The sequence below is a fragment of the Lipotes vexillifer genome, unplaced genomic scaffold (assembly GCF_000442215.2).
Source record: "Lipotes vexillifer unplaced genomic scaffold, Lipotes_vexillifer_v1.1 scaffold231, whole genome shotgun sequence".
NCBI classification, from domain to species: domain Eukaryota; kingdom Metazoa; phylum Chordata; class Mammalia; order Artiodactyla; family Lipotidae; genus Lipotes; species Lipotes vexillifer.
This window is the reverse complement of record NW_006791822.1, coordinates 3,390,402-3,416,033: the sequence shown is the minus strand read 5'-3', so window position 1 is coordinate 3,416,033 and position 25,632 is coordinate 3,390,402. Positions and strand designations below refer to the sequence as shown.

At 40.6% G+C, this 25,632-nt stretch overlaps 1 protein-coding gene across 1 annotated transcript in view; it reads right to left on the bottom strand.

Annotated features, from left to right (window-relative positions):
- The window catches only part of SEC24D (SEC24 homolog D, COPII component), a 112,709-nt gene that overhangs the window by 86,061 nt on the left and 1,016 nt on the right, over positions 1 to 25,632 (bottom strand). Inside the window, 5 exon segments of the mRNA XM_007464854.1 lie at positions 8,598 to 8,725; positions 8,988 to 9,266; positions 10,840 to 10,988; positions 16,020 to 16,149; positions 24,071 to 24,229. Coding sequence (XP_007464916.1) covers positions 8,598 to 8,725; positions 8,988 to 9,266; positions 10,840 to 10,988; positions 16,020 to 16,149; positions 24,071 to 24,188 — 804 coding nt within the window. The 5' untranslated portion in view covers positions 24,189 to 24,229.

The window sequence follows — 25,632 nt, the reverse complement described above, 5'->3', positions numbered from 1 at the left end:
GTATATACACCATGGAATATTACTCAACCATAAAAAAGAATGAAATATTGCCATTTGCAGCAATGTGGATGGACTTAGAGATTATCATACTAAGCGAAGTAAGTCAGACAGAGAAAGACAAATACATATCACTTTATATGTGGAATCTAAAAAATAATACAAATGAATTTATTTACAAAACAGAAACAGGGGCTTCCCTGGTGGCACAGTGGTTGAGAGTCCGCCTGCCGATGCAGGGGACACAGGTTTGTGCCCTGGTCCGGGAAGATCCCACATGCCAAGAAGCGGCTGGGCCCGTGAGCCATGGCCACTGAGCCTGCGCTTCTGGAGCCTGTGCTCTGCAACGGGAGAGGCCACAGCAGTTAGAGGCCCACGTACCGCAAAAAAAAAAACAAAACAAAAAACAGAAACAGACTCACAGACATAGAAAGCAAATTTATGGTTACCCAAGGGGAAGGGGCAGGAGATAAACTAGGAGTTTGGGGTTAACATATACACACCACTATATATAAAATTGATAAACAACAAGGATTTACTGTTGTGTTTATAGCACAGGGAACTATATTCAATATCTTATAATAACCTATAATGGGAAAGAATCTGAAAAAATATATATATATGTATAACTGAATCACTTTACTGTACATACACAATATTGTACACCAACTGTATTTCAATTAAAAAAAAAGAAACTACTACTAATATGAAAATTGTCTTCCCCCAAGCTCTGAAACGTTACCTGCTCCATTTTCCCTTCCCATCTCATCCAATCCAGGCCCCACCTGGCATTGATATCATTGGTTTTTATAGCATATCAGAGACAGATTTAGCCTGCTTTTAAATCCGTGCATTTCTGTCTTTTTAATTTCATAGGATTTGAATTCTTATTAAATTAAGGACATAGAATATGCTCCAAACACAACTACTGTTAAGATACACATGAGACTAAAAGCTACCATGGGCAGAGACAAGAAGCAAACAGAAAAATCAAAACACTGTAATTACACTCTACATTCCAACCACAAGGTTCATCTGGTTCATTCAAAACTGGAGTAGTTTACATTTACTGCCATCATTTCAACCAATGAAGTGTCAAATATGAAAGTGAGGTAAAAGTCATAATAATGTATATATTGAACACAGATAGCTCTGAGTCTTCAGATAGACTCTACTTCCAAAACGTTTATCTTAAATTAGCCATTTGCAACTCACAAAGCACTGCCTCCAAAGAAACAATGTCATTGGTGGTAATTACATTTCTAAATCAATTCACATCTTGGCTAGAATACTACAAAGGGAGTGAGAAATATAACAAACAGTTCTAGTAATTTCTAAAAATACAGGGGTTTTTTGGTTGTTGTTGTTGTTGTTGTTGTTGTTTTTTACCTCAAATCCATATTCTCGGAAAACAGCTTAGAGATAAAACAAAACACATAAATTTCAATAGAGATTGTGACTGTGTCTCAGTTCTTAAAGGTTTCAGATTTGGTGACAGTGACTCCTGATAATGCCAATGCTACTTCAAAATGTATAGATTTCTCTTTCCGCCACTAGAATTGCTTTCACACATATCTGCTATGAACAGAGTATTCTAGTTTCACAAAATAGAATCAGGAAAGAGAAAAAAAGAAAGTGATTCTCTTGAGATAAATGAACAAAAAGGATAAAGGAGAGACAAGATAATAAGATGCATGTATACATCTAAGGCAGGCTGCCTAAAGCAGAATTCTTTGCACTTGGGCATGGTGAGAGAAAGAGGAGAATAGGAAGATCTCAACTGCTGAATAATCCTCCTGCTGATACAAAGAGTGAGGAAGAGTTTGATGGTGATACCAGTGTCCTCACTTCCAAAATATGGCTAAGACCACCATCCAAAAGAGTTGTAGTGAGCACTTAGCTCAGGGCTGGAACGCAACAGGAGTTCGGTAAACATGATTTCAGATCTTTCTTTCCAGAAGGAAGAATTAATTTAGTTAGCAAAAGCATCCTACTCTGGTAATAAGAATATAAAAACAGGCTCCATCTGGTATTGCTATTTTATTACTTTTAAGATAAAAATAATATTGGACTGACTTATATGTGCATATTTTAAGGGTCTTGAATAAATCACATCACATACCGCTTATTGCTTTTGTTGCTAACATTCATTCAGTGAACAAATATGTGAGCACATACTCTGTACCAGGCCCTGTTCTATGTGTTAGGGGCACAGAAGTGAACAAAACCAAATCCTTGACCTCTTGGAGCTGACATTCTAGTATGGAAGACAGGCGATATATAAATGCATAAATAAGATACATCCTATGTCAGGTAATAACTGCTGTGGATATGAAGTGATATGGATGGGGTGCCAGTGAGATGGGGGAAGAGCAATGAGGACGTGAAGGAAATACAGGATTGAGCCATGCCCTGTATGCGTGTAGGGGAGGAGAATCTAGGCAGAGGAAACTGTAAGTGCAAAGGCCTTGAGGCAGGAGTACGCTTGGCGTGGCTGAAGCAAAACAAGGAGGCTGGTGTGACGCAAAGCAAAGTGATGGAGAAGAGAAGAGACCAGGTCAGAGTGGCGTGCGTGCGTGCGTGCGTACGTGCGTGTGGCAGGGGGTGGGCAGTGGCAGGGGTGGCAAATACGGTAGGGTCTTGTAGGCCTTTGTAAGAACTTTGGTTTCTAACTAGAGGAGTATTGGAGGGTTTGTTATGAGCTGTGACATCATCTGACTTAGAATGTGAAAGGATCACCCTGGCTGCTGTGCAGACTAGAATAGCAGAGAGACCAGTTAGGATGTTCTTATGATAATCCAGGTGGGTATAGATGGTAGAGGCTTGGACCAGGATGAGCACAAAAGGCAGAAGCAATGGAATTAGCTAAAGGACTAAATGTGAGAAAGAGAGAATCAAGGATGACTCCAAGTTTTTTGGCCAGAGGACCTGGAAGAATGGGGTTGTAATCTAGATTTCAAGGAAAAGGTCTCGACTAGGAGTATCTACGTTCTCATTTAAAGCCATGAGAATGAGTCATCGAAAGTGGTACTTCTCGGGCCACGTTTTTGGGTTATTGCTTTTTGTTCTTTTTAAATTTATTTTTTGGCCGTGCTGTGTGGCTTGTGGGATGATAGTTCCCTGACCAGGGAATTGAACCCGGGCCCTCAGCAGTGACAGTGTGGAGTCCTAACTACTGGACCATCAGGGAATTCCCTAAAGTGGTACTTCTCAAACCTTAGGGTGCCTAAGAATCATCTGAAGAGCTTGTTAAAACAGATTCCAGGACCCCATTCCTAGAGATTCTGATTCAAGTCTGGGATGGAGCCTGAGAACATGCATTTCTATTAAGCTCCAAGCCAATGTTTTTTTTTGTTTTGCTTTGTTTTTAATTTTTTATTGAAGTATAGTAGATTTACAATGTTGTGTTAGTTTCTGGTGTACAGCAAAGTGATTCAGTTATACATATATATATATATTCTTTTTTATATTCTTTTCTATTATGGTTTATTACAGGATTTTGAATATAGTTCCCTGTGCCATAGAGCAGGGTCTTGTTGTTTATCTATTTTATATATATCAGTTTGTATCTGCTAATCCCAAACTCCTAATTTATCTCCCCCATCCTGTTTCCCCTTTGGTAACCATAAACTTGTTTTCTATGTCCATGTGTCTATTTCTGTTTCATAAATAAGTTCATTTGTATCATATTTTAGATTCCACATATAAGTAATATCATATGATATTTGTCTTTGTCCGACTTACTTCACTTAGTATGATAATCTCTAGGTCTATCCATATTGCTGCAAATGGCATTATTTTATGCTTTCTATGGCTGCGTAGTATTCCATTGTATATATGTACCACATCTTCCTTATCTAGTCATCTGCTGATGGACATTTTGGTTGCTCCAGCCAATATTCATGTGCTGTCCTAGGAGCACACTTCGAGTAGAGCTGACTAGATCTAGAGTAAATGTCGATGGAGAAGGGGACGGGTCCAAAGACTCTGGGACACTTTTAACACGAGGAGGTTGCAAAGACGAGGTGAAACCAACAAAGGAGACAGGAAAGAGCCACCAGTGAAACAAGCAGAGATGTAAAGGAGTGGGTGGTGTTGCCAGTACTCTTAAGATAAAATAATACTGGACTGATTTGTATGTGTGTATTTTAAGGGCCTTGGATGAATGATACAATATACTGCTCATTGCTTTTGTTGTTAACATTCATTCGTTCAACAAATATGAGTGCATACTATGTACTGGGCACTGTTCTATGTGCTGCAGACACGGTAACCCCACTGAAAAGGTGTTTCAAGGAGGATGGAATGAACAGATGTGTCAATCTGTTGCTGACAGTTCAAGACAGAGGAGATCTGAGAATTGGCCACAAGATTTGGAAATGGGAGTTCACTGGAGACCTGAACAAGCATAGTATTAGTAGGGTTGTAGTGATAAGATCTAAACTGGAACAGGTTCAGGAGTGAATAGGAGGAGATGAACCAAGACAGTGGGTAAAGGCAACCCTTCTAGAGATTTCTTGCTGTAAAAGAGAGCCACAAAATGGGGAGGAAACTGGATAGATATGGGGAAGGGACAAAGGAGGCTTCTTTCATTAACAATAAGAGGTATTTCGGGAGGTTTATATTCTGATGAGAATGATCTAGACAGAGAAAAACTTAAGTTTATCTTCAAATAAGTAAAGATAATGCAGCAGAGAGGGGATGTGATGGTTAATTTTATGTGTCAACTTGGCTAGGCCATGGTACCCAGTTTCAAATACCAGTCTAGATCTTGCTGTGAAGGTATTTTTAAAAATGCGATTAACATTTAATCAGTAGACCTTGAGTGAAGCAGAGTACCCTCCACAGTGTGGGAAGGCCTCTTCTGACCTGTTGAAGGATTAAGAGAAAAATACCAAGGTCTCCCTGAGGAAGAGGGAATTCTGCTTCAGATGCCTTCAGAGTCAAGCTGCAACATCAGCTCTTCCTGTGTCTCCAGCACACTGGCCAGCCCAGCAGATTTTGGCCTTGCCAGTCTCCAACTACTGAGTAAACCAATTCTTTAAAATAAATTTATTTCCATATATAGACATATATCCTATTGGTTCTGTTTTTTGGAGAACTCTAATATGGGGGACATTTTCTGGAGGGCTGCTTTTGAAAGGCCATAGAGGTGGATTCTAGGGCACAAGTGGAGGTGATGGCCTTGGTCAGGAGTATGGACAAGCTTATCCACACTAGCAGGAGGAAGAGGGATAAATGAGCATAGATGCAGCGAGATGTGGAAATGAAATACGCAGAGGTTCTCTTTGGATTTCTTCTTTTTCTCAGTGTAATAAGGAGCAGGTTATCATCAAAGAGTCAGAAAAGGAAAAGGTAGCGTTAGGAGTTTCAAGAGAGAAGAAATGATGGTCATCCAGGAAAATGGGAGGATCAGCGGAGTTGGGTGATGGTCTCCAAACTTGCTACACGTTAGAATTAACAGAGGAACTTTGAAAAACTCCAATGCCCAGTACAATTAAATCGTAATTTGGGGGGCTGGGAGCAAGGCATCAATAATTTTAAATGCTCTACCAGTTATTATTCCGTGCAGTCAGGTTTTAGAAACACACAACTAAAGGTTCGCTTTAGTTTAGTGGTTATGAATTCAAAGTGAGACCAGTAAGCATGGTGTGCATCTTTCTCAAGTTGCTTTCAGCATCTGGGGTGCAGGCACGGAGTAGGTGGAGAGTTGGTTTAACAACAAATGGGAATTTTCTAGGTGAATGCAGTGGAGGGAGGGGGCAGAGGAGTTCAGGGTAGAAGATGCAAGGGACAGATTTATAATCATGGATCACGTAATATAAGCTGCAGAGGAGAAGTGCGAAGATGAAGGTAGCGTGAGTCAAGAAAAAGTGGTAGGCTGTAAATCCTGGTGGATGAATTATTATTGAAGTTTGAGTCCTAAAGGGAATGAGCTGAAAAGATAGAAGGCAGGGGTTGGAGGATGGGATGCTTTCAACTGAGACTCTGAAGGTGTACAGTCACTGGTAACGATAGGAGTAAGTGGGGTAGATACAAAGAATATTGGAAGAAAATAAGATCAAGAATTGAGAGGCCAGAGAAATGGAAGTTACCTACAGATAGGTAGTAAAATTGCCAATAACTGTAACAGAACAGTACTGGAGAGATTAACTAACAATGAACCAGGAGCTAGAAACATCAGAGAATGAAGTGGAACGACCCAAAGGGTCTGCAGATGTTGTATACAAGCAGAGGAACAGGACATCAAAATGTAAATCATGTAAATACATGATACTTCTTCAACTGGAATAATCAAATAATATTCAACTAGAAAAGTAACGGCTAGTAACATGATCATCAATAAGGGCACTACGAGTTATTAAAATTTAATTTCTGGGCTTCCCTGGTGGCGCAGTGTTTGAGAGTCCGCCTGCCAATGCAGGGGACACAGGTTCGTGCCCCGGTCCGGGAAGATCCCACATGCCGCGGAGCAGCTGGGCCCGTGAGCCATGGTCGCTGAGCCTGCGTGCCCGGAGCCTGTGCTCCGCGACAGGAGAGGCCACAACAGTGAGAGGCCCGCGTATCGCAAAAAAAAAAATTTAATTTCTAACACAGCATCAGATACTTTATCACAAATCTTCAAGTTTATATTAAAAAAAATATAGAATAAGTGGTAGAACAGCCAAAATCCTCCACCCCTACCTATACCTATGCTGTTTTTAAGGACTCTGTTGCTCCTCCCATGCAGAGGCAGGGTCTATTTTTCTGCCCCTTGACTCTGGGGTGGTCTTGGGACTTGCTTTGGATGAGAGAACACTGCGGACCATCCTCAGGAGGCCTTGCATATTCCTACTTTCCCTCTTGGATCTCTGGCACCGCCAAACCTAGGCTATCCTGCTTGGTGACAGGACTCAATCATCCCCAGCTAACAGATGGGTAACAAATACCAAATGCATGAATGATACCATTTATAGTGGGCTGAATATATAGCCCCCCAAAAAGATACATCCATGTCCTAATCCCTGAAACCTGTGACTGACACTGCATATAGCAAAATAATTGATTAAATTAAGGATCTTAAAAGATAGTGCTTATCCTAGATTATCTGGGTGGGCCCCAAATGGAATCACATGAAACTTATGAGAGGGGCACAGGGAGTTCTGAGGTCAACACACGGAAGAGAAGACAGAGAAGAGAGGGAGGTGATATGACAACAGAGGCAAAGATTGGAATGATGCGGCCACAAGCCAAGGAATGCCTGGAGCCACCAGATGCTGGAAAGCCACCCAGGTTATGGTACTGGATTATAGCAACCGCAGAAAACTCATAGACCATTTGGGCTCCAATCAAGCCTCTAGCTGACCCCAGATGCACAAAGCAAGCCCAGCCAAAATCAGTCAAGCCCAGCCCAGAGGACCTACTGACGCATGAGCATTAATAAATAGTGGTGTAAGCTACTAAGTTCGCTGGTGGTTTGTTACATGCAAAAGTTAGGCCACATATATATATATATATATATATATATATATATATATATATATATATATATATATATATATATATATATAACATCATGACCCTATATATATATACATATATATATATATATATATATGAAATATAATACCTCTTAGTGCTCCTTAGTCTCTTTCTAACTTTTTCTACTCATGTTTATAGAACCACTTCAAAGATGCAAGTTAACTGTAGACAATTTCATTCTTATTCCAAAGGACTTTATATCCCTGCTCAAAGCCATAAGACTTGCAGTTTCTTCTGAGGGAAGTGTTTACATCCCTCTCCCATTGACATCAGACTTTGTTGTATGACTTGTTTCAGCCAAGGGCATGTGTGTGGTTGTGACATGTACCACATCTGACTGGAAGCTTTAACAGCTATTGCACCTTTTGACCAGTTTTCCTCCTTTTCTCTTTGCCATGAGAATACATGTCCCTGATAAGGGGTACTCTTTCACCTTAGATTCTGGAATGATAAGGGCATATGGAGCAGAACCTAAAACCAAACTGCAGCTACTGCAGTGTACATGTAACACAAGTGATAAATAAATCTTTGTGGATGTAAGCCAAGTTGGGGACTGTTTGTTATGCAGATTAACCTAATAAAAGCCAACTGATATAGTTACTAAAAAGTAATTCACCAAAGAAAATCACTTGCGTGGAGGAGAATTAAGTTACAGTTCTAATTTTATTTAGAACAGTTTTTTAAAATATGCCAAATACTTTGTACTCCTATGAGTATCCTGAAAAGGGTCCTTTAGTTTCTTAAAATAGCATTTTTATATAGACTATACTCTTACTAAAATATCAGTACATACTGCCAATATATGTGAATATAAACATCAACAGATACTGCCAAGTTTACGTGATACCAAAAACAAATCTGCACAGGCTGTTTCTCTCATGGAGACCTCTGGTATGCCATAACCCACCCTCACCACCCCCATACATATACAGAAGGAAGCAAGCCTTATCCATGTGATGGGTATTGTGCTTTGACAATAAAGGACAGGATAAATGCTAACAAACTGAAGAGTTTCTGAGAACAATGAATGAAGAATGGTTTTTTGTTAGGTAGACTGTAAGAGTGAGAAGAGCACTTACTGGGCTGGGGATAGAGTCAGGATCCAGCTTCTTCTGGGGCTGCGGTGGACCAGCCATCTGTGCAGGACCTCCGGGGAAGCCTCCTGGGTAGGAGAGCTGTGCACCTGCCATCTGGGGGCCATAGTTGGCTGCTTGGAAAAAATTTTAAAAAGAAATTATTATAATCCCCAAACCCAGATGTAGGGCTCACTGACAATATTACACTGTTCAGTCAAGCACCTTGCATTTCTCATATTAATAAGGCATTTACAGTTCCCCTTTACTTTGCACTTGCCACACTATTCAAAAACAGTAAGTGATAGATGCCTAGTAACATAGGAACAAATCTGATTCCCAATTAAGGGTACCCCCAGGGGACCCAAGGCCTTCCTCTGAGCCCTGCCCACCTACCCTGCTGCAGAGGATATCCAGGGCCCAGTGTCTGTCCTGGAAGAGGCGGGGGCTGGTACTGGGCGTTCGGAGGAGCAGGCCCGGGGAGCCCGTCTTGTCTGTGCGTTGATGGAGGCAAGGGTGAGGCACCGGGGCCGTTTAGTGCAGTGGGTGGTGGTGGGAGAACCTGAGATCCAGGCTGCAAGATGGATGGCTGCAGAGACTGTGGAGGACCCTGGAATGCTGCTGCTGCTGATGGAGGGCCAGGGGGGCCCTGGCTGGGGGCAGCCATGCCCGAACCTAGGCCAGAAAAAGACCAGCCCACCTAAATGCCACACTTCTCAACACTCTGACTTCTACCACATATACAACAGGGACACTTCTTTTTCAGAATAAAGCAAGAAGGCACCCGTACAAGTCACATTTTTTTCCCCAAAAGATGAAATCATCATTCAGAAAGTGACACAAATGCTATTTGGAGCACTGCATACAAGTGGAGCAACATTTATAATGATAGTGAGAAAATTAGTAGGATAAATTTTAACTCAGTTGCATTCACTTTTCATGACACATGGCATTAATTCAGGAATTTTATCTGGTACAGAATACAGAAAATCATACAGAAGAAAAAAATTTTTTTGCGTGACAAGCATTATTCACTCAAGTCAATAAATTATTTGCATCCTGTGCTTGACTTGATCGAATGGATTTTGGAAGTAGGTAGAAATAACCAAGGAGAAGGGATGGGCCACTAAAATTCTATCGAATTATACTGGAAATGATAAAACCAGATTATTTTTTCCTTTCTTTGATTATGTGAAACTGCACTGCTGCTGCTTTGGAGACTTAGCCATTTTGAAACCAGTAAAAAGAAATACTCTGAGGGGTTTTTTTAATGATACTTTTAAGAAACTAACTTTAAGTAATGAAAACATCTGTCATCAAGATAAATGGCTGACTATGCTGTTGTTCCAGAGAAAATTTCTATGGCTCTTATACAGCATTGCTATTGATGTTAATCTCAGTACTATAACTGTTTTCTCTCCTATTGTTCTCTTTTCTGTCCCACAGCATCTGAGCTTCCATTCTTCCCATGATCTAAATGCAGAATTAAAATGCACTGTGGGGCTTCCCTGGTGGCGCAGTGGTTAAGAATCCGCCTGCCAATGCAGGGGACAAGGGTTCAAGCCCTGGTCCGGGAAGATCCCACATGCCGTAGAGCAACTAAGCCTGTGCGCCACAACTACTAAGCCTGTGCTCTAGAGCCCGCGAGCCACAACTACTGAGCCCATGTGCTGCAACTACTGAAGCCCGTGCGCCTAGAGCCCGTGCTCTGCAACAAGAGAAGCCACCGCAACGAGAAGCCCGCGCACTGCAATGAAGAGTAGCCCCCGCTCACCACAAGAGAAAGCCCACGCGCACAGCAACAAAGACCCAACGCAGCCAAAATAAATAAATAAATAAATTTATATTAAAAACAACAACAACAACAAAAGCACTGCGAAACAAAGAGTACTATATTTTTGATTTGGGGGCCTCATAATAAACACAGGGTTAAACTACCCTCACATTTCTTAAAATAATTTCACTGGTCTAATGTTTGTGAAGTCAGCATTTTTTGTTCTTTATTGATCTGGTGTTGAACATAAGGTATTCTGAGGGCCCTTCAATTATCTTGAAATAAATGGCAGCATGATTTGGAAAAAAACAATTATTGCCATACATAACACAGATGATTTATAGGAAAATGTCCAAATACTACTTCAATATGGTATGCCAGAGGTATGTCTATTTTGAACTTGAAGAAAACCTTTCTTAGTAAAAATACTCATGAGAGAAGACAGTCAATGAGCATGAATAATGAAATTGTTACCATAGCTGTTGACGTGCATAGCACTGAGCTGAGTGCCCAGCTGGGCAACAGATGAAGTGGACACTGGACTTGGGTAAGACGATTGTATAGAGGGTGAGTATGGTGCGTAGGAGGGGGCCGCACTGTTGACAGGTGGAGGGCCAGGAAATCTGAGAGAGAAAAGGGGTGTTAATATCATACAGTCTCATATGCAAAATATCATATAGTCTCATATGCAAATGACATACAACAAATGCCAGTAACTTGTAAAATTAAATCAGCCCATCTAGTGGCACTAGGAAAATGACCGATATTATACACTAAATCTTTTATTTATTTATTGCTTAACTCGTTATTTTATATTGGAGTATAGCAGATTAACAATGTTGTGATAGTTTTAGGTGCACAGCAAAGGAATGCAGCCATACATATATATGTATCCATTCTCCCCCAAACTCACCTCCCATCCAGGCTGCCACATAACACTGAGCAGAGGTCTCTGTGCTAAACAGTAGGTCCTTGTTGGTTATCCATTTTAAATATAGCAGTTATACACTAAATCTTTAATTAACCTCACTGTGAGCTCAAAATGAATCATGTAGCATCATCCCATATCTATACTTACATGCTAAACATATCAAGACACCTAGCCAAAAAAAAAAAAAAAGTTCTAACATAAAGAACAAGTTTTGGAAATCAATTTGGGAAGTTGGGTCCATCACAGCCTAATCTATGCTAGGGCTAATGGTCAACAGACCAGAAGTCAAGAAAACTAAAATGCTTTGCGACTGTATCTTTATGATCACTTAGAAATGATTTTGAGAACTGTCTTAAAGATATGTTTTGTAGGGCTTCCCTGGTGGCGCAGTGGTTGAGAGTCCGCCTGCCGATGCAGGGGACACGGGTTCGTGCCCCAGTCCGGGAAGATCCCACATGCCGCAGAGCGGCTGGGCCCGTGAGCCATGGCCGCTGAGCCTGCGTGTCCGGAGCCTGTGCTCTGCTGCGGGAGAGGCCACAGCAGTGAGAGGCCCGTGTACCGCCAAAAAAAAAAAAAAAAAAAAAGATATGTTTTGTAAATCCACTGCATCATAAAAAGAAATCATTTCTTTTTCTCAAGAAATGATGCTTTTTCTTAAAACTCATGCATGGAGTTTCATAGATATATGAAACAATTGCACACAGGCAGAATGTACATTCTCTACAAGAATGTATTAGTGGCTGTAGTGTGAAGTATGGTTACAGGGCTTGGGCTAACCAGCAGTTAATGGGAGGAGGGGGTGGGTAGTGTTATTTGATCATTTGAGGAAAAAATTCCCCAAAACATGTTCAGAGATATTTCACAGATGTTAAAAATATTTTTAAAATATAACATTCTGTGAATTGTTTTTTTATAGAGATAGTACAGGTAGGATGAAATATGTTTCAAATGGAAGTTATGACAAGCATCCTCAAGTATTTTTTTTTAACTTAACAAAAGGTTAAAGATTTAAAATACAGAATGAAAGAATGTACACCATTAGCTATTACTTTTTGACTCGAAAAAGCGACTCATCATTCATTGCGTAATACATATCCTAGGAGTTAGGCATCAGAAATTCACAATTTTTTTTTTCTGATCAACTAAGTCTTAAACAGATCTGGATTTTAAATGCAATATTATCAACTTAAAAGTAAAAAGTAAAAAAGCAAAGGGTAACTTTTATTAAATAATTTTTTAATAAAAAGTATTTTAGGGCTTCCCTGGTGGCGCAGTGGTTGAGAGTCCGCCTGCCGATGCAGGGGACACAGGTTCGTGCCCCAGTCCGGAAAGATCCCACATGCCGCGGAGCAGCTGGGCCCGTGAGCCATGGCTGCTGAGCCTGCGCGTCCGGAGCCTGTGCTCCGCAAGGGGAGAGGCCACAACAGCGAGAGGGACGCGTACCGCAAAAAAAAAAAAAAAAAAAAAAAAAAAAATTTAAAAGAACTCTGACATACATATGAAAAAAGAGATTAATAAAACATATTAAACATACAGAGTGGTTTAATATTTTTCAATTTCATTACTTTACTAAATTAGTTTATCCAAGACCACACAGCATGTGGGTGTCAGAGCTTAGGTGAGAATCCAGGCCCCTGACCCTAGCCTGGAGAGCTGATGTGTGAGCATGGACAAGCCACTTAGTTCTCTGTAGCTTTCAGCTTTCAATCCATAAAAATGAAACAATCCCTTTCCCTGCTGTAAATATAATGTGGTTAGAATTAACAATCATATAGATTTAAATATTTATCATTGATTTACTTCATTCAACATATTTCTGGGCTGAGAAACATTCTATTACATATTTTAATTAACTGTTTCATTGACTGTCAGAAGAGGGCAGATTCACCATCATAAAGAACCAAAAAGAACCATAAAGGATCATAACCAGAGGATTAACAAAACATGAAAAGTTAGCCTCAGTTTAACCCCTAAACCTCTGGAGAGTTGACTCAGTTGTCTGTGGCCTGCTCAACCTCAAATACTTTTCATTTTCAAGTTTACAACAAATTGCATAAGAAGTGAGCTGTATGCTGAAGCCTGTTAGAATTTGGAGATAAGGTACCAAATTTTTCAAGATTTGACTGATACAAAAATCTAGATTTTTAAATACTCAGCCCACAGACTAGAGAAAAACAAAAGCTCTGCCCAATCATGTCATTGCTTTACACATACACACACAAATGGAAGAGAAAACAAGTATGTATTTCTCTTATTTTTCTTGTTTTCTCCTTTTCCATTGAAACCAATTTCTTATTAGATTCACCCTAATGATAGCTTCGATTTGGGAAGATGAGTCTCCTTCCAACCTCCTTCCCACCCAATTTGCCATTTCTTGGTCAAAATAGAACACTTACAATTGATTTTTCCCCCTATAATTAAAAAATGGAACTTTAGGTTATAGAATTTATTTAGGAGATTAATCCCACCCAGCAGTAACACTTTGTAGATAACTTTAGTACCACTTAGAAGTTTAAGACATTTATTCCGCTTTAGCCAACATCAAAAGACAAGTGATTAGGTATGATTTTTAAGTTTTAGGAAACATTACCTTTGAAGTAGCAACATTTAAAAATAAAACTTATAATTTTTAAATTTAAATCAACATAATGACTCTGAATTAATCACATTTTTATTCGACAGTTTAGATATGGTAAAAATCAAAAGATTTCTATGATGGGTCCATGATGGGTCCTCTAAATGACTCCCTGAAGTGATATAACCATAGCTAGGTCATATGGGATCTATGCTCTCTGACAATCCCTGTTATCAGACTGGTGTGATTCACCTGCACAGTCTCGGAGCCCTTTGTTCTTGCACTGAACTGTGTACACAGAAATACGTTCCATGAGGCTAGGCAGCCTCACCATGGAGGCTTAGCCTGAATACTAGACTTTTCCATCTTTAAATCCCATTTCCAACCTTTAATTCACAGTTCAAGTTGAGGCAAATGAACAGTGGAGGAAGAGATGGGGCAAAATCTGTCAGTGCTTCCCTGGGAATCACAATAAAGGCAGATTCCTAAACCGAGCTGTGGTGGGCAGCAACACTGAGCTAGTAGGAAGGGCAAGCAAGAGACCGTAGACTTTCCATATCCAGTGGAAACGGTGTTGATAACTGCTAACATGCACTGTCTTTCATGGGCGCTGTGCACTGTGTAAGGATTTTTGCATGGATTAGTGATCAAAATCCTCACCACCACACTATTATTGTTACAACTATGATGAGGAAACCAAGGCACATAGAGGCAGAGTAACTTATCCAGCCAGAACTCCCTGAGCCAAGGGTATCAAACGTGCCCGACCCTAGAGCCTCTATTCATCACTGTGCCAGACGCTGTGCTGAGCTCACAATCACACAGCTTAGATCGGTCTGATGGCAACGTCTGTGATTTACCTACTCCTAAGCAACCTAATTCAAGTGAAACAAGTAGAAATAACCAAAAAGATCAATCCAATCTAGGCTAATACCAGTGACTCAAATTTTTTCTTAACTTCAAAGTGGCTGTTCAGTTTTTGCATTTCTTTAAAAAAAAAAAAACATCTGACTTGCTTTGCAGTTCACAACAATGTACTCCAGATTTTCTCCTCCATACTCTGGACTGAGAATTCTACTTCCTCATTTTACAAGTGAGGAAAATGCGGTCTAGAGGCCCAGGAACGTCACCAGCATTACAAGGCTAGTGAACTGCTTGAACCAGAGGCAGCGTCTTGGTTCAGGCTTTCTGCCCTCCCCTTGTGCCTCCCCACCATGTTATTGAGGCTAGAGACAGGAGGGGCAGGTCCTGAGTCAGGCCCTTTGACTTCGTGCTCCTTGTTCAAACCACGATCCCATGTAAACCCAATTACTCAGTCTCACTCACCCAGTGATTCCTACATCAACCTTCACTCTGCATCTCAGAGCTACCACGTCAATGGCAAATGTTATCACAACAGACAAGAGCCAGGGAATGTCAACCTCACAAATGCCCTGTCAGTGAATGAACTTGATGATTTAAAACATTCCAGAGGGAGTTTTCCCACTAGCAGGGACTACAGGCTCCTTCAAAGGGTAACGAAATGGCCTCACCATCAGCAAAAGGTCCAGAATCCTCCAGAAGGGTTACTCCTCCACCAACCCCAACCTTGCAGCCAGACAACCTGAGAAAGGAACCTGGGAAATGAAGCCTCTGGGTGATCCTTGGAGAAATTCCAACGTAAACACTGTGTACAGCTTGGCACTGGGATTCTCACCAGCAACACCTCACAGGACAAACAAAAATGGGATTCCAGCAGGGAAGGTGTGATGCGGACTCCCTTCCCAGGGCACAGTCCTGGGGGGTTGCATGGTCCGGTCCCAGCATCTCCCACATCTCATACCTTGGCTTCTCCAGGCCTGCCTCCAACTTCTCCCTTCCTTAATTTATAAACACAGGTGATTTATTCCCCATGTTGTTTTTACTATCACCCTGCCTTTCAAGAGTCCCTCACTGGCATCCGTGCGCCTTCCACATCAAATCCACAGGCTTTACCACTGGCCTAACTTCTCTAAATGCTTTGTTTCCTGGCAGTTTTCCAGTAGATCCTTTCGAGGATGTGGGCAGTATCAGGAGGTCAAAGTTTCAATCAACCAACATGCAAGTGTAGAAGGGACTTGTAAGATAATTTTAGTAGATTATACAAATGAGGGCTGGAATCTCGCTCACCTTTGAAGAGGAGGACCTTGGGCATGAGCTCCATTCTGGCCAAACTGATGGGGTCCATGAGGCGGATGGCCCTGAGGCAGCATCCCCCCGGGGGCAGCAGCCCCCAAAGGCCCTGCTGGCTTCATCATACCTGCAAGGGAAGGACATGAGTTTAGAAGAGTATGAAAGTGCAAAGAGAGAGGACACAAAGATATTAGGTTAAAAATGCAAAATAGGAGGCGGAGGAGGAAAAACAGGTTAGAACAAGTTCTCCTTCACACTTGCTTTAACCATCTTGCTTACCAATGCCAGGCTGTGGCATCACTATTTGACCATCACAATGATAGGAGAGCAGAAATCCTTTTAACGCTAAACAGAAACTAAAATAGAAGAAATAAATCTTTGCATTTGGTAGAGAGGCACCTTGATGGAACACACTATCACACAAAGAATGCTAGAATACACAGTGAAAAATGTCCATTGGATATCAGAATACAAATCTGGAAAAAAAAACAGTATGAGGCATCACAAAACAACCTAACTCTAATTATGGGGGGAAAAAGACCTCTGAAAATGTCTTTATTTGAGTTACAGCAGGAGGAACACGAATGGAGAATAGCATCTGTTTCTCCAACGAATCCAGAGCACAGCCTTCAGAATTAATAATTTTTCCAGGATTCTCAAGAGTTGAGGGACTTCTCAAGTCATCACGGTCACTCATACAAAATACGGAATCACACGTGATTAAGAGATGCTCTTGGCAGTGCCGGCGTTTTAATTTATAAGCAGCTCTTCTCCAATAGAGATCTTTAAAGGTTTCTCTTTAAAACCGTTCTCAGACATTTTTCTCTCCTTCTTCTAGAGAAATCATGGTACAGGAGAAAAATCATTGAGCTTGGGTTAGAGCAGTTCGACGCCCCATCCGGCCACTTACTAGCAGATGGATGGCTCTGGGAAAGAAGTTTATCTTTGTGGACCTCAGTTTTCCCTCACTGCAAAAGGAGAGGCTTACACTAGATTACTTGCGACACCTCTTTCAGTCTTTTAAAAGGAAAATAAAAAAAGAGAAAAAGTATACTTCTTCTATTTGCTCTCTCTACTTCCATCCTGCTTGTTTTTGCTCCAGGCCATTCAATTTACTTTTTTTTTTTTTTTTAAATTTTTATTGGAGTATAGTTGGTTTACAATGTTGTATTAGTTTCTGCTGTACAGCAGTGAATCTGTTACATATATACATATATCCACTCTTTTTTAGATGCTTTTCCCATATAGGCCATTATAGAGTACTGAGTAGAGCTCCCTGTGCTATACAGTAGGTCCTTATTAGTTATCTGTTTTATATGTAGTAGCATGTATATGTCAATCCCAATCTCCCAATTTATCCCTCCCTCCCTTACCCCCTGAACCATAAGTTTGTTTTCTACCATTCAATTTACTTTTGACCCCATTTTCCTCTCTGGCACCATCACCAGTGACCTCCTGGCTGGCTTCTGTGCACTCCTCCATTTGACCTCATGACGGTATTTCAAACTCAACATCTCCTTTCTTCTTTTATCTTCTTCTAGAAAGTTTATTCTCTCAGACAGTAAGGGAAGTGACTGGATGACCTTGCAGTAGCCCCGAAAGAATTTCTTCCATTGTCACACTGGGTTTGCCAAAAAGTTCGTTCGGTTAATGAATACGTTAATGAATACATTGTTTAATAAAGTTCTTGGTGAAACGAAAAATGTGCCTTTTATTTTTACTTAAAACCAAACGAACTTTTTGGCCAATTCTTTGGAGCACATGCTCTCAGATGCCTGGGTAATGCAGAATGAAATACAACCAGTGAGGTGGCAATATTCATGAATAATATTATTGAAACTTTTACAAAGGTTTCTTTTCTTAAAACAGGATTCCTCAAACTTAAGAAAAATTTTATATTTCCTTTACAGTCACAGTATATTTAGCCATCTTCCATATACCAAGAACAAAAACAACAAATATTACTCTTATTTTTACATAGAGTTTAAACCCCAAATCCAGCAAAGTTAGAAAAACATGAGACTTGCAGTCACACAGACTGGAGTTTGTATTCCTCCCCTACCATTAAACACCTGTGACCCTGACAAGACACGTTGTTCTTTCGAAACCTAAGCTTTTAACACTGTACCATGGCAATAATGTCCCCTGTCTCTGTGGATTGTTCTGAGAATTAAATGAGACAATGGGTATAAAAGCATCCAGAACAATGCCCGATAAATAAAGGTAATCTCTCAAGAAATCTTAGTTTCTCTCCCTGGCCATATCTCTTGCCCTTTTTTTCAAGGATTTATATTCTAACAAGACATATATACCATAATTATATGCACACTAGTATTTTCATTTTTAAAACATTATTTTGGACAAAAGTAGAAAATCTACAATACTAGCACTAAAGCAGTAAACAATCACATGCACTACAAGAAACTAAAGATATTCTCGTTTCTTAAATAAGTAGGTAAACAGCAATTTCATCAACAACCCTCATATATATGTCTAGAAAATCAAAACACTGTTCTCGGAGTTACTCATGTCATGTGTACATGAGATGCACATATTAACTTGTTTCTAAAAACAAAACCGAAACAAAACAAAACAAAAAACCGTTCTTACTCAAGCAGAAATGTCATACACCAATCTTACTAAAATGTTCTTTCCCTTTTATTTTTATTTTGTTAACTTTTTATTTTATATTGGAGCACAGTTGATTAACAATGTTGTGCTAGCTTCAGGTGTCCAGCAAAGTGATTCAATTATACGTATACATGAATCTATTCTTTTTCAAATTCTTTTCCCATTTAGGTTGTTACATAATATTGAGCAGAGTTCCCTGTGCTATACAGTAGGTCCTTGTTGGTTATCTATTTTAAATATAGTAGTGTGGACATGTCAATCCCTTTTATTTTTGGAAATTAACTGTATAGCAATGATTCAAACTCATTCTTGTTCAACATACATTCAATGTGCCTCTGAGGCACTAAGAGCTCTTAGGGAAGAGATAACCATGTAAACAATTACAGTGCCCTGTGACGAGTGTTGTAATATGCAGAGGGACTACCTAACTCTTCCTAGGGGAATCAAGAAAAGTTCAAAGAGGAAGGACTACTTGAGCTGAATCTTGAAGGACAGGCAGGAGTTGTCTTAGTACAGAGACAGGATAGGGGATTCCAGGAAGAAGGCAAAGCTCAAGTGAAGACCTGAGAGAGCATGGTGTGATCAGGGACTGGCAAAAGGTGCCGTGTGAACAGATGGTGGGGAAAGTGGCTGGAGCAGAGGTTGTCCAGGTTGGTTCGGGTCAGACTGCAAAGTCCTGGGTGCCATTTGGACTCTATACTCAGGGCAAAGGGAAGTCAGTATCACTGTTATCTGCAAAGTCATAGTCCTTGCCTGGCCACATCACTGGCATTTTCATAAGTGGTCAGAGATAAAGAGAAATCAGGTTCTTTATAGAGCAGTATGAGAAGTTTAATAGGAAAGCAAAACCATACCAAGAGAAAGATCTAACTATGCTTATGCTCAAAGAAAAATATCTAAAATCATAAACTGGTCTTTAATGCAGTGACAGATTTTATAGACCAGCTTACTCAATACCAATTCCAATTCCTTTCTGGCTTGCCTTTCTGTATGGTCCTGAGCTGGAAAGATGGAATCTCCATTTCCTAGACTCCCTTATAAACTGGGCTGCCATGTGCTCTAAATTCAGCAAAGCCACACACCTTTGGGAGACCCTGGCCAGGGGGCAGAGATGGTGGCTCCAGGTTAGACAGGCAGTGGCTGCTGACGGAATAGCCCCATGTAAGGTGCGCACTCTATGGACCGCAGAGTCCCAAGCCTGGTTCTCTGACTCTCTAATATTATCTTAGCTCCCCGATACCCTTTTACAATTCTCTTTCTGCTAGACTGGCTTCTGTTATTGGCAAAAGAACCCCAACCAAAACAACATCACAGAAAAGCACATCTTGGATTTGGCCCTGGATCTGACAAACTAAAACCAAAATTAAAAACCATTTGTTAAAAAAAGTTTATCTAAAATAAACAAAGATAAACTCCCTATTATATGGGCAGAACTGTAATGACTATTGTTCCTGAGGCACTGTGCCTGGTGCTGTACCTACATAAGCTCACTATTTATCAGAAGCCTCACCACCCCCAGAGCCCCCAGCCCCAGTTCCAGGACACCGACAGTTCTTGCCCCTCAGCTTCCAGACCAGTGGTCCTCAATCAAGGGCGATGCTGCACCTGAAGGGACAACAGGCAATGTCCAGGGCTTTTGGTTGCCAGGGCTTGGGGCCGGAGGCTGGGAGAGGAGAGGGAGAACTGGTATCTAATAATAATGGGCAGAAGCCACAGATGCCGCTAAAGGCCCTACAATGCACAGCACAGCCTCCCACAACAAAGAACTAGCTGGCCCCAAATGTCACCAGTGCTGAGGACAAGAAACCTTGCTCCAGAAAGCAGTGTGCCCACTCTGATTCCTTCTCCACACTCTTCCTAATGTGGAGTATAACTGAAAAATATACACGGGATCGTGACCCTTCCCAGCTTACAATGCTTCAGCAGCACCCCACGGCCCTTAGAATAAAGCCTAAATAAAGTCTTAGTGGCCCCACTTTCCACTTCAGGCACCTCTCACTGCTCACACTGTATACCTCAGCCATGGTAAACCTCTTGCAGGTCTTCAAAAGTGGCACCTCCCCAACCCCAGCAAGCTGCCTCCTTACCTGGCCAACTCTCACTCATCTTTCAAGTCTTTCCTTCCAGGAAGACTCCCTTCACCTGTAAGCCTTGGTTAGGTGCACCCACTGTGTGCTTCCAGCCCACCTCTACCTCCTCAAGATGGTGCTTCCCCCACACTGTCATTGTCAACTTCCTTAATGCTTGTCCTGCCAGACAAGTAAGTACTATAAGGACAGAGATTAGCTTCATTTTATTCATTGTCGTATCTCCACAAGTATTTTGCTCACTCAATAAATCTGTTATATTTGTTATTATATAGCACTAGCATTACACAATAGGCACAAATGGCAATACGGTATGTAAGAAATTCAAACCAAGACTTAGCACTGGCCAGATCTACAGTAAAATAGATATTTCAAGGAACCACAGCTAAGTTGCCTGTGTCTGTCACAAAAAAAAAAATAGCAAAAGGATCACCAAAAGGCTAGAAAAGAAGGCACGTGATGACCAAAGACTAAGAGATCTAAGGTCATTCAGCACAGAGAAATAGAGGCTAGGGTAATTTAGTGACCGCCTTAAATCATTAAACAAAGACACCATAATTTACAGAAAGGTACATATACAGAGTCGGATAGCCTGGTATCCATCTGAGAATTGAATAAGGAGAAAGAAGCATGAAGGATTTAATCCAACAAAGACAGATTTTTTTTATTATTGGTAAACACCTGAGTGTTTTGCTGATGAATGCAGCAGCTGGCCATTCACTCATTCGTCGAACATACATTGAATGAAGACCTTCTCTGCTCAGGCACATCTATTATACACAGTATGGTAAATTGTAGTGAGGCTGCACAGGTGTTAGAGAACACAGGAGAAGATGATTTACAAATAAGCTTGAGGACGAATAATGGTCAGAAATGTCCGCAAGCAACACATGTGAACTGAGCCAGAAGGAGGAGTGTGAGGTACTGCCCTGCTGGGAGGAAGAAAACAGAGGCACGGGTTGGCTTTCTGGTGGTCCTGGAAAGGTCTGAAGCAAAAGAAAGTCAGAATCAGATTTGCAGGCTATAAGAGTCCCTCCAGCACAGGACTGAATGTTTGGAGAAAGGCAGTACTGGAGAGAGGGTTAAGAGACCATGTTAGTAATCCAGGCGAGAGGTGGATGGCTGGAACAAGAATAGTGACAACAGGATAAAAAGGAGGAAGTAGGTAGAAAAGACATTTACGATTACCCCAGAAGAATTTGGATTAGAGAAGGTAAAAGGAAGAGATTTTTTTTAAACAGTGAAACTTTCTAATTTGGGTAGCTGAATGAATGATAGCTGCCAGGTGAGATACAGAATATCATAAAAAAAATAGGTTTTATAAAAAAATACTATATTATTTTGGACACGATGAGTTTGATATACCTATGTAAACAGGTGGGCAATTGAAAATACAGATTTGGAGTTTAGGAGAGACATCTGAACTGGAGAAATAGATCTGAGAGACTAGTACTTTATATGGAACGATACGGTTCAGGGAAAAAATCTACAGAGTGAGAGGAAAAGAGGGGTGGAGACAGAAGAAAGAAGGAAAAACAGCACTGCTTAAGGGTCATGTAGAGGGGTGGGAACTCCTTAGATGTCCAGAAACCCACCAAGAAAAATAACAAAAGGATAGTGTCACTGAAACCAAAGGAGAAAAGAGTTTTGTACAAACAAGAGCAGTAAACGGTGTCAAATTCAAAAGAGGACAGGAGAGCTTCTACTGCATTTGGTAATAGGAGGCCACCAATGACCCCGGTGGGAGAAGGGGAAGGGTGGATGGGGCCCAAGCTATGGAGCAGAGACCACACTGAGCCATGGACGGGCTGCAAGGCAAGGATGGAGAGTGAGTGAGTGAAGTGAGTACTTGTTTAAGAAGATGGCTGTGAAGACAGGTAGGAAAAGTGAATAATACTGAATGTTATACTTAGGTGTGTATTGGAGTTTGTTGTTTGTTTTCTTGAGGGACCAGGGCATGAATCTTGGCTACACCACCAGCTCTGTGACCTTGGATAAATCATTGTATACCAGACATTCAGTTTTCTTAGCTGCAAAATAGGGCTAATAACGTCCTGAGTAGCACTGCATGAGGATTAAAGAAAATAATACACGTAAATCTTTTAGGACCAGTTTTTGATACATGGAAAGTTACAAAGAGAAATTTATAATTATCATTATATATAAATGCTGAGCGGGAATGAACCACCGGACAGAAAGAAACCAGAGAAAGATGGGTTAAATGGTTCCTACAGGATCCAGACCTAGAAATGTCATGGGGAGGACTGGTCCTGGACAAGAGGAGGATGCCTCATCCGGAGGTTTTTAAAAATTATGGGCAGACTAAGTCATCAGAGTGACTTCCCACAGGAAATTCACAGTCTCACAGCACCTTCTACAGCAAACTGTGCATGGCTGCTACCACCAAGCCTCCCTAGAGGCTTTCCTCACCCCTGGCTGACTCTGCACCCCATACATGCTACTCAGCACAGCCTGGATCCTACATACCTGAGTCAGTCTTAGTGAACCCCAAGAGACAGTCATTGATTTATACACAGCCCATTTCCACCAAGGATTTGAACTGAATTCCTCAGAATTCCCTCAGAAGTCCCAAGAACTGTCTTACACAAATATTTTTAGGGAATCTGGGATCATCAGAACCGAAATAAGCTGGTATTAGCCTCACTTCTGACGCTGAAACTTGGTCCCTCAGAGCAGCCCCTTGATAACAAGAGGTGACTACATCGTGTCAACTGCCATCAGAGCAATAGCAATCCCACTCCATTACTCCTTTTTCTCCCACCTCTGCTCCAAAGCCAAGATTCCCTGCTGGGTACCATATTTTAAGGCAACCAATATTATTCAATAATGATTTCAAAGCAAGGCCATGTTTTTCTTGTTATTATCATCACTGAGTAATCTTCTGCATACAAATCTAATGATATTTTTCCAATATCAACATATGTATATATTTAATATACATATATTTAGTATATAGTGTGTATATATATATATATATATATATATATATATATACACATACATAATTTGTGGGGGGTTTTAGTGTTTACAATAACCTCACACCACTGATTAATAGCAAGAGCAAGTCTAATAGTAAAAACATAACACTCAGCAAGTGTCTTTGTTTTTATCTAGATTTAAAAAACAAACTCAATCTGATCCATGCAATAACCAAACTAATGAGGTAGGCTTTTCCAAATAATCCTACAATCTCAAGCCACTGCATCATCTATAATGACCATTCAACTCTTCCAAAGCTCTTTCAGAACATCTTATGTCTCTGAGGCTGAGATTCGATAATCACATATGGGTCAAAACAATGCACTTTACCTGGTGGAGAACCTGTGTGAGATGGGTCCCCATAGTGCCCATAATGCGGTGGAGAAAGGCCTATTCCAGGCTGGGACTGAGAATAAGGAGGTGTAGCCACATAGCCTTGTTGACTCATTATGAAAATATCATTCCAAGGAACAGCTCTATAAAAGAACCCTGCAACAGATAAAAGAAATTGTTAACAAGAGGGTTTGAGTCACTTAACGTTATTAAAAATATAAACACTGTTAATAAATGTTTATGATGGTTTGAGGAAAGGTACAATTATCAGGTGCATGAGACAGCTTCATATCATACAATATATCATATCACTACCCCCTAAAAAGGCTCTAACCATAGCTCTGTGGAACTCAGCAAGTCACTTCTATAGCCCTAGGCAAATTCTCAGGCATGAAATCCTGAATAACAGCTGCCAACCACTTTTTCATTGTAAGACTAAACTGTTTCACAGAGAGTCTCTCATAAACGTATCTACTATTTTGGTGCCTTTGGTTTCCACAGCCCCATTACAGCACAGAGCTTGTCACTGGCAATAATCACCTTGTCATTTAATTGACTGACCAGCAGAACTGCCAGTAGTCTGCAATCAGATGTTTTGACTTGTGTCAGTTTAGTGCTATCCTAATTAGTTATTTTAACCAGGCAGTTAGGATAAAGAGAAATCAGAAGTCCAACAAATACAGCAGAAGGTAAGTTGATAATGGACTGACTTTATGAGTCATACATTGATGAAGCCAGGTGGCACCCTACAACTATTTGAGAGTTGTCAGTGGTTTCTCAGTCAAAGATGACAGACTTTCTTTCTGATTTAAATATCATACCTCTAAGAACATATGCACATATATTTAAGAAACTAAGGGAAAAAGTCCAATTGCATATGTGTTTAGGCACACACACACACACACACCTCACAAATACAACAGATCTATCTTGATTCTACTCAGAACCCAAACATCAATTTGTTTTAAATTTGTCATTTTCTCCAAGTTTCATAAATAAGAGACATTTCATAGAACTATTCTTAAAAAAAAATTTATAATAGAAAAATCTCTGAATCCTGGCAAGAGAAGTGGGTTTACACTACAAATCTGCCAATACTTGGCTGTGTGACATGGAATAAGCTGAAGAACCTCTCTGGGCATCAGTTCCCTCTTACCAAATAAAGCTTCTAAAAGCCTCTCCGGATATAAAACAATGATTCTATGATTTCTCTCAAGTTTCTTCACCCAGAATAGGACTATTCTTCCTTTTGTTATTTTATGGTGCTACCTTTTAAGCTAAAAGTTCAGTGCAACCTGCTAAGGTCTGAAATCTATATTCTGGAAACTGCATTCTTCATTTGGTTTCGTTTTCATATTAAACTCTAAGACTCCAAAATTAAAGCAACCAAGTAAAAATATTATAAGACCACTTTCTTCTCCTTGGAAAGGGAGATCTAAAGAAAGGAGAGATAGGCCTGCTCGTCCACTGTGTTACTGACAATATATTTTCCCTCCTCCCACTTAGCGGAGAGAGACGTGGCAGCCTGAGCTTTGGTCAAGCTCATCCAACCAAGCGCA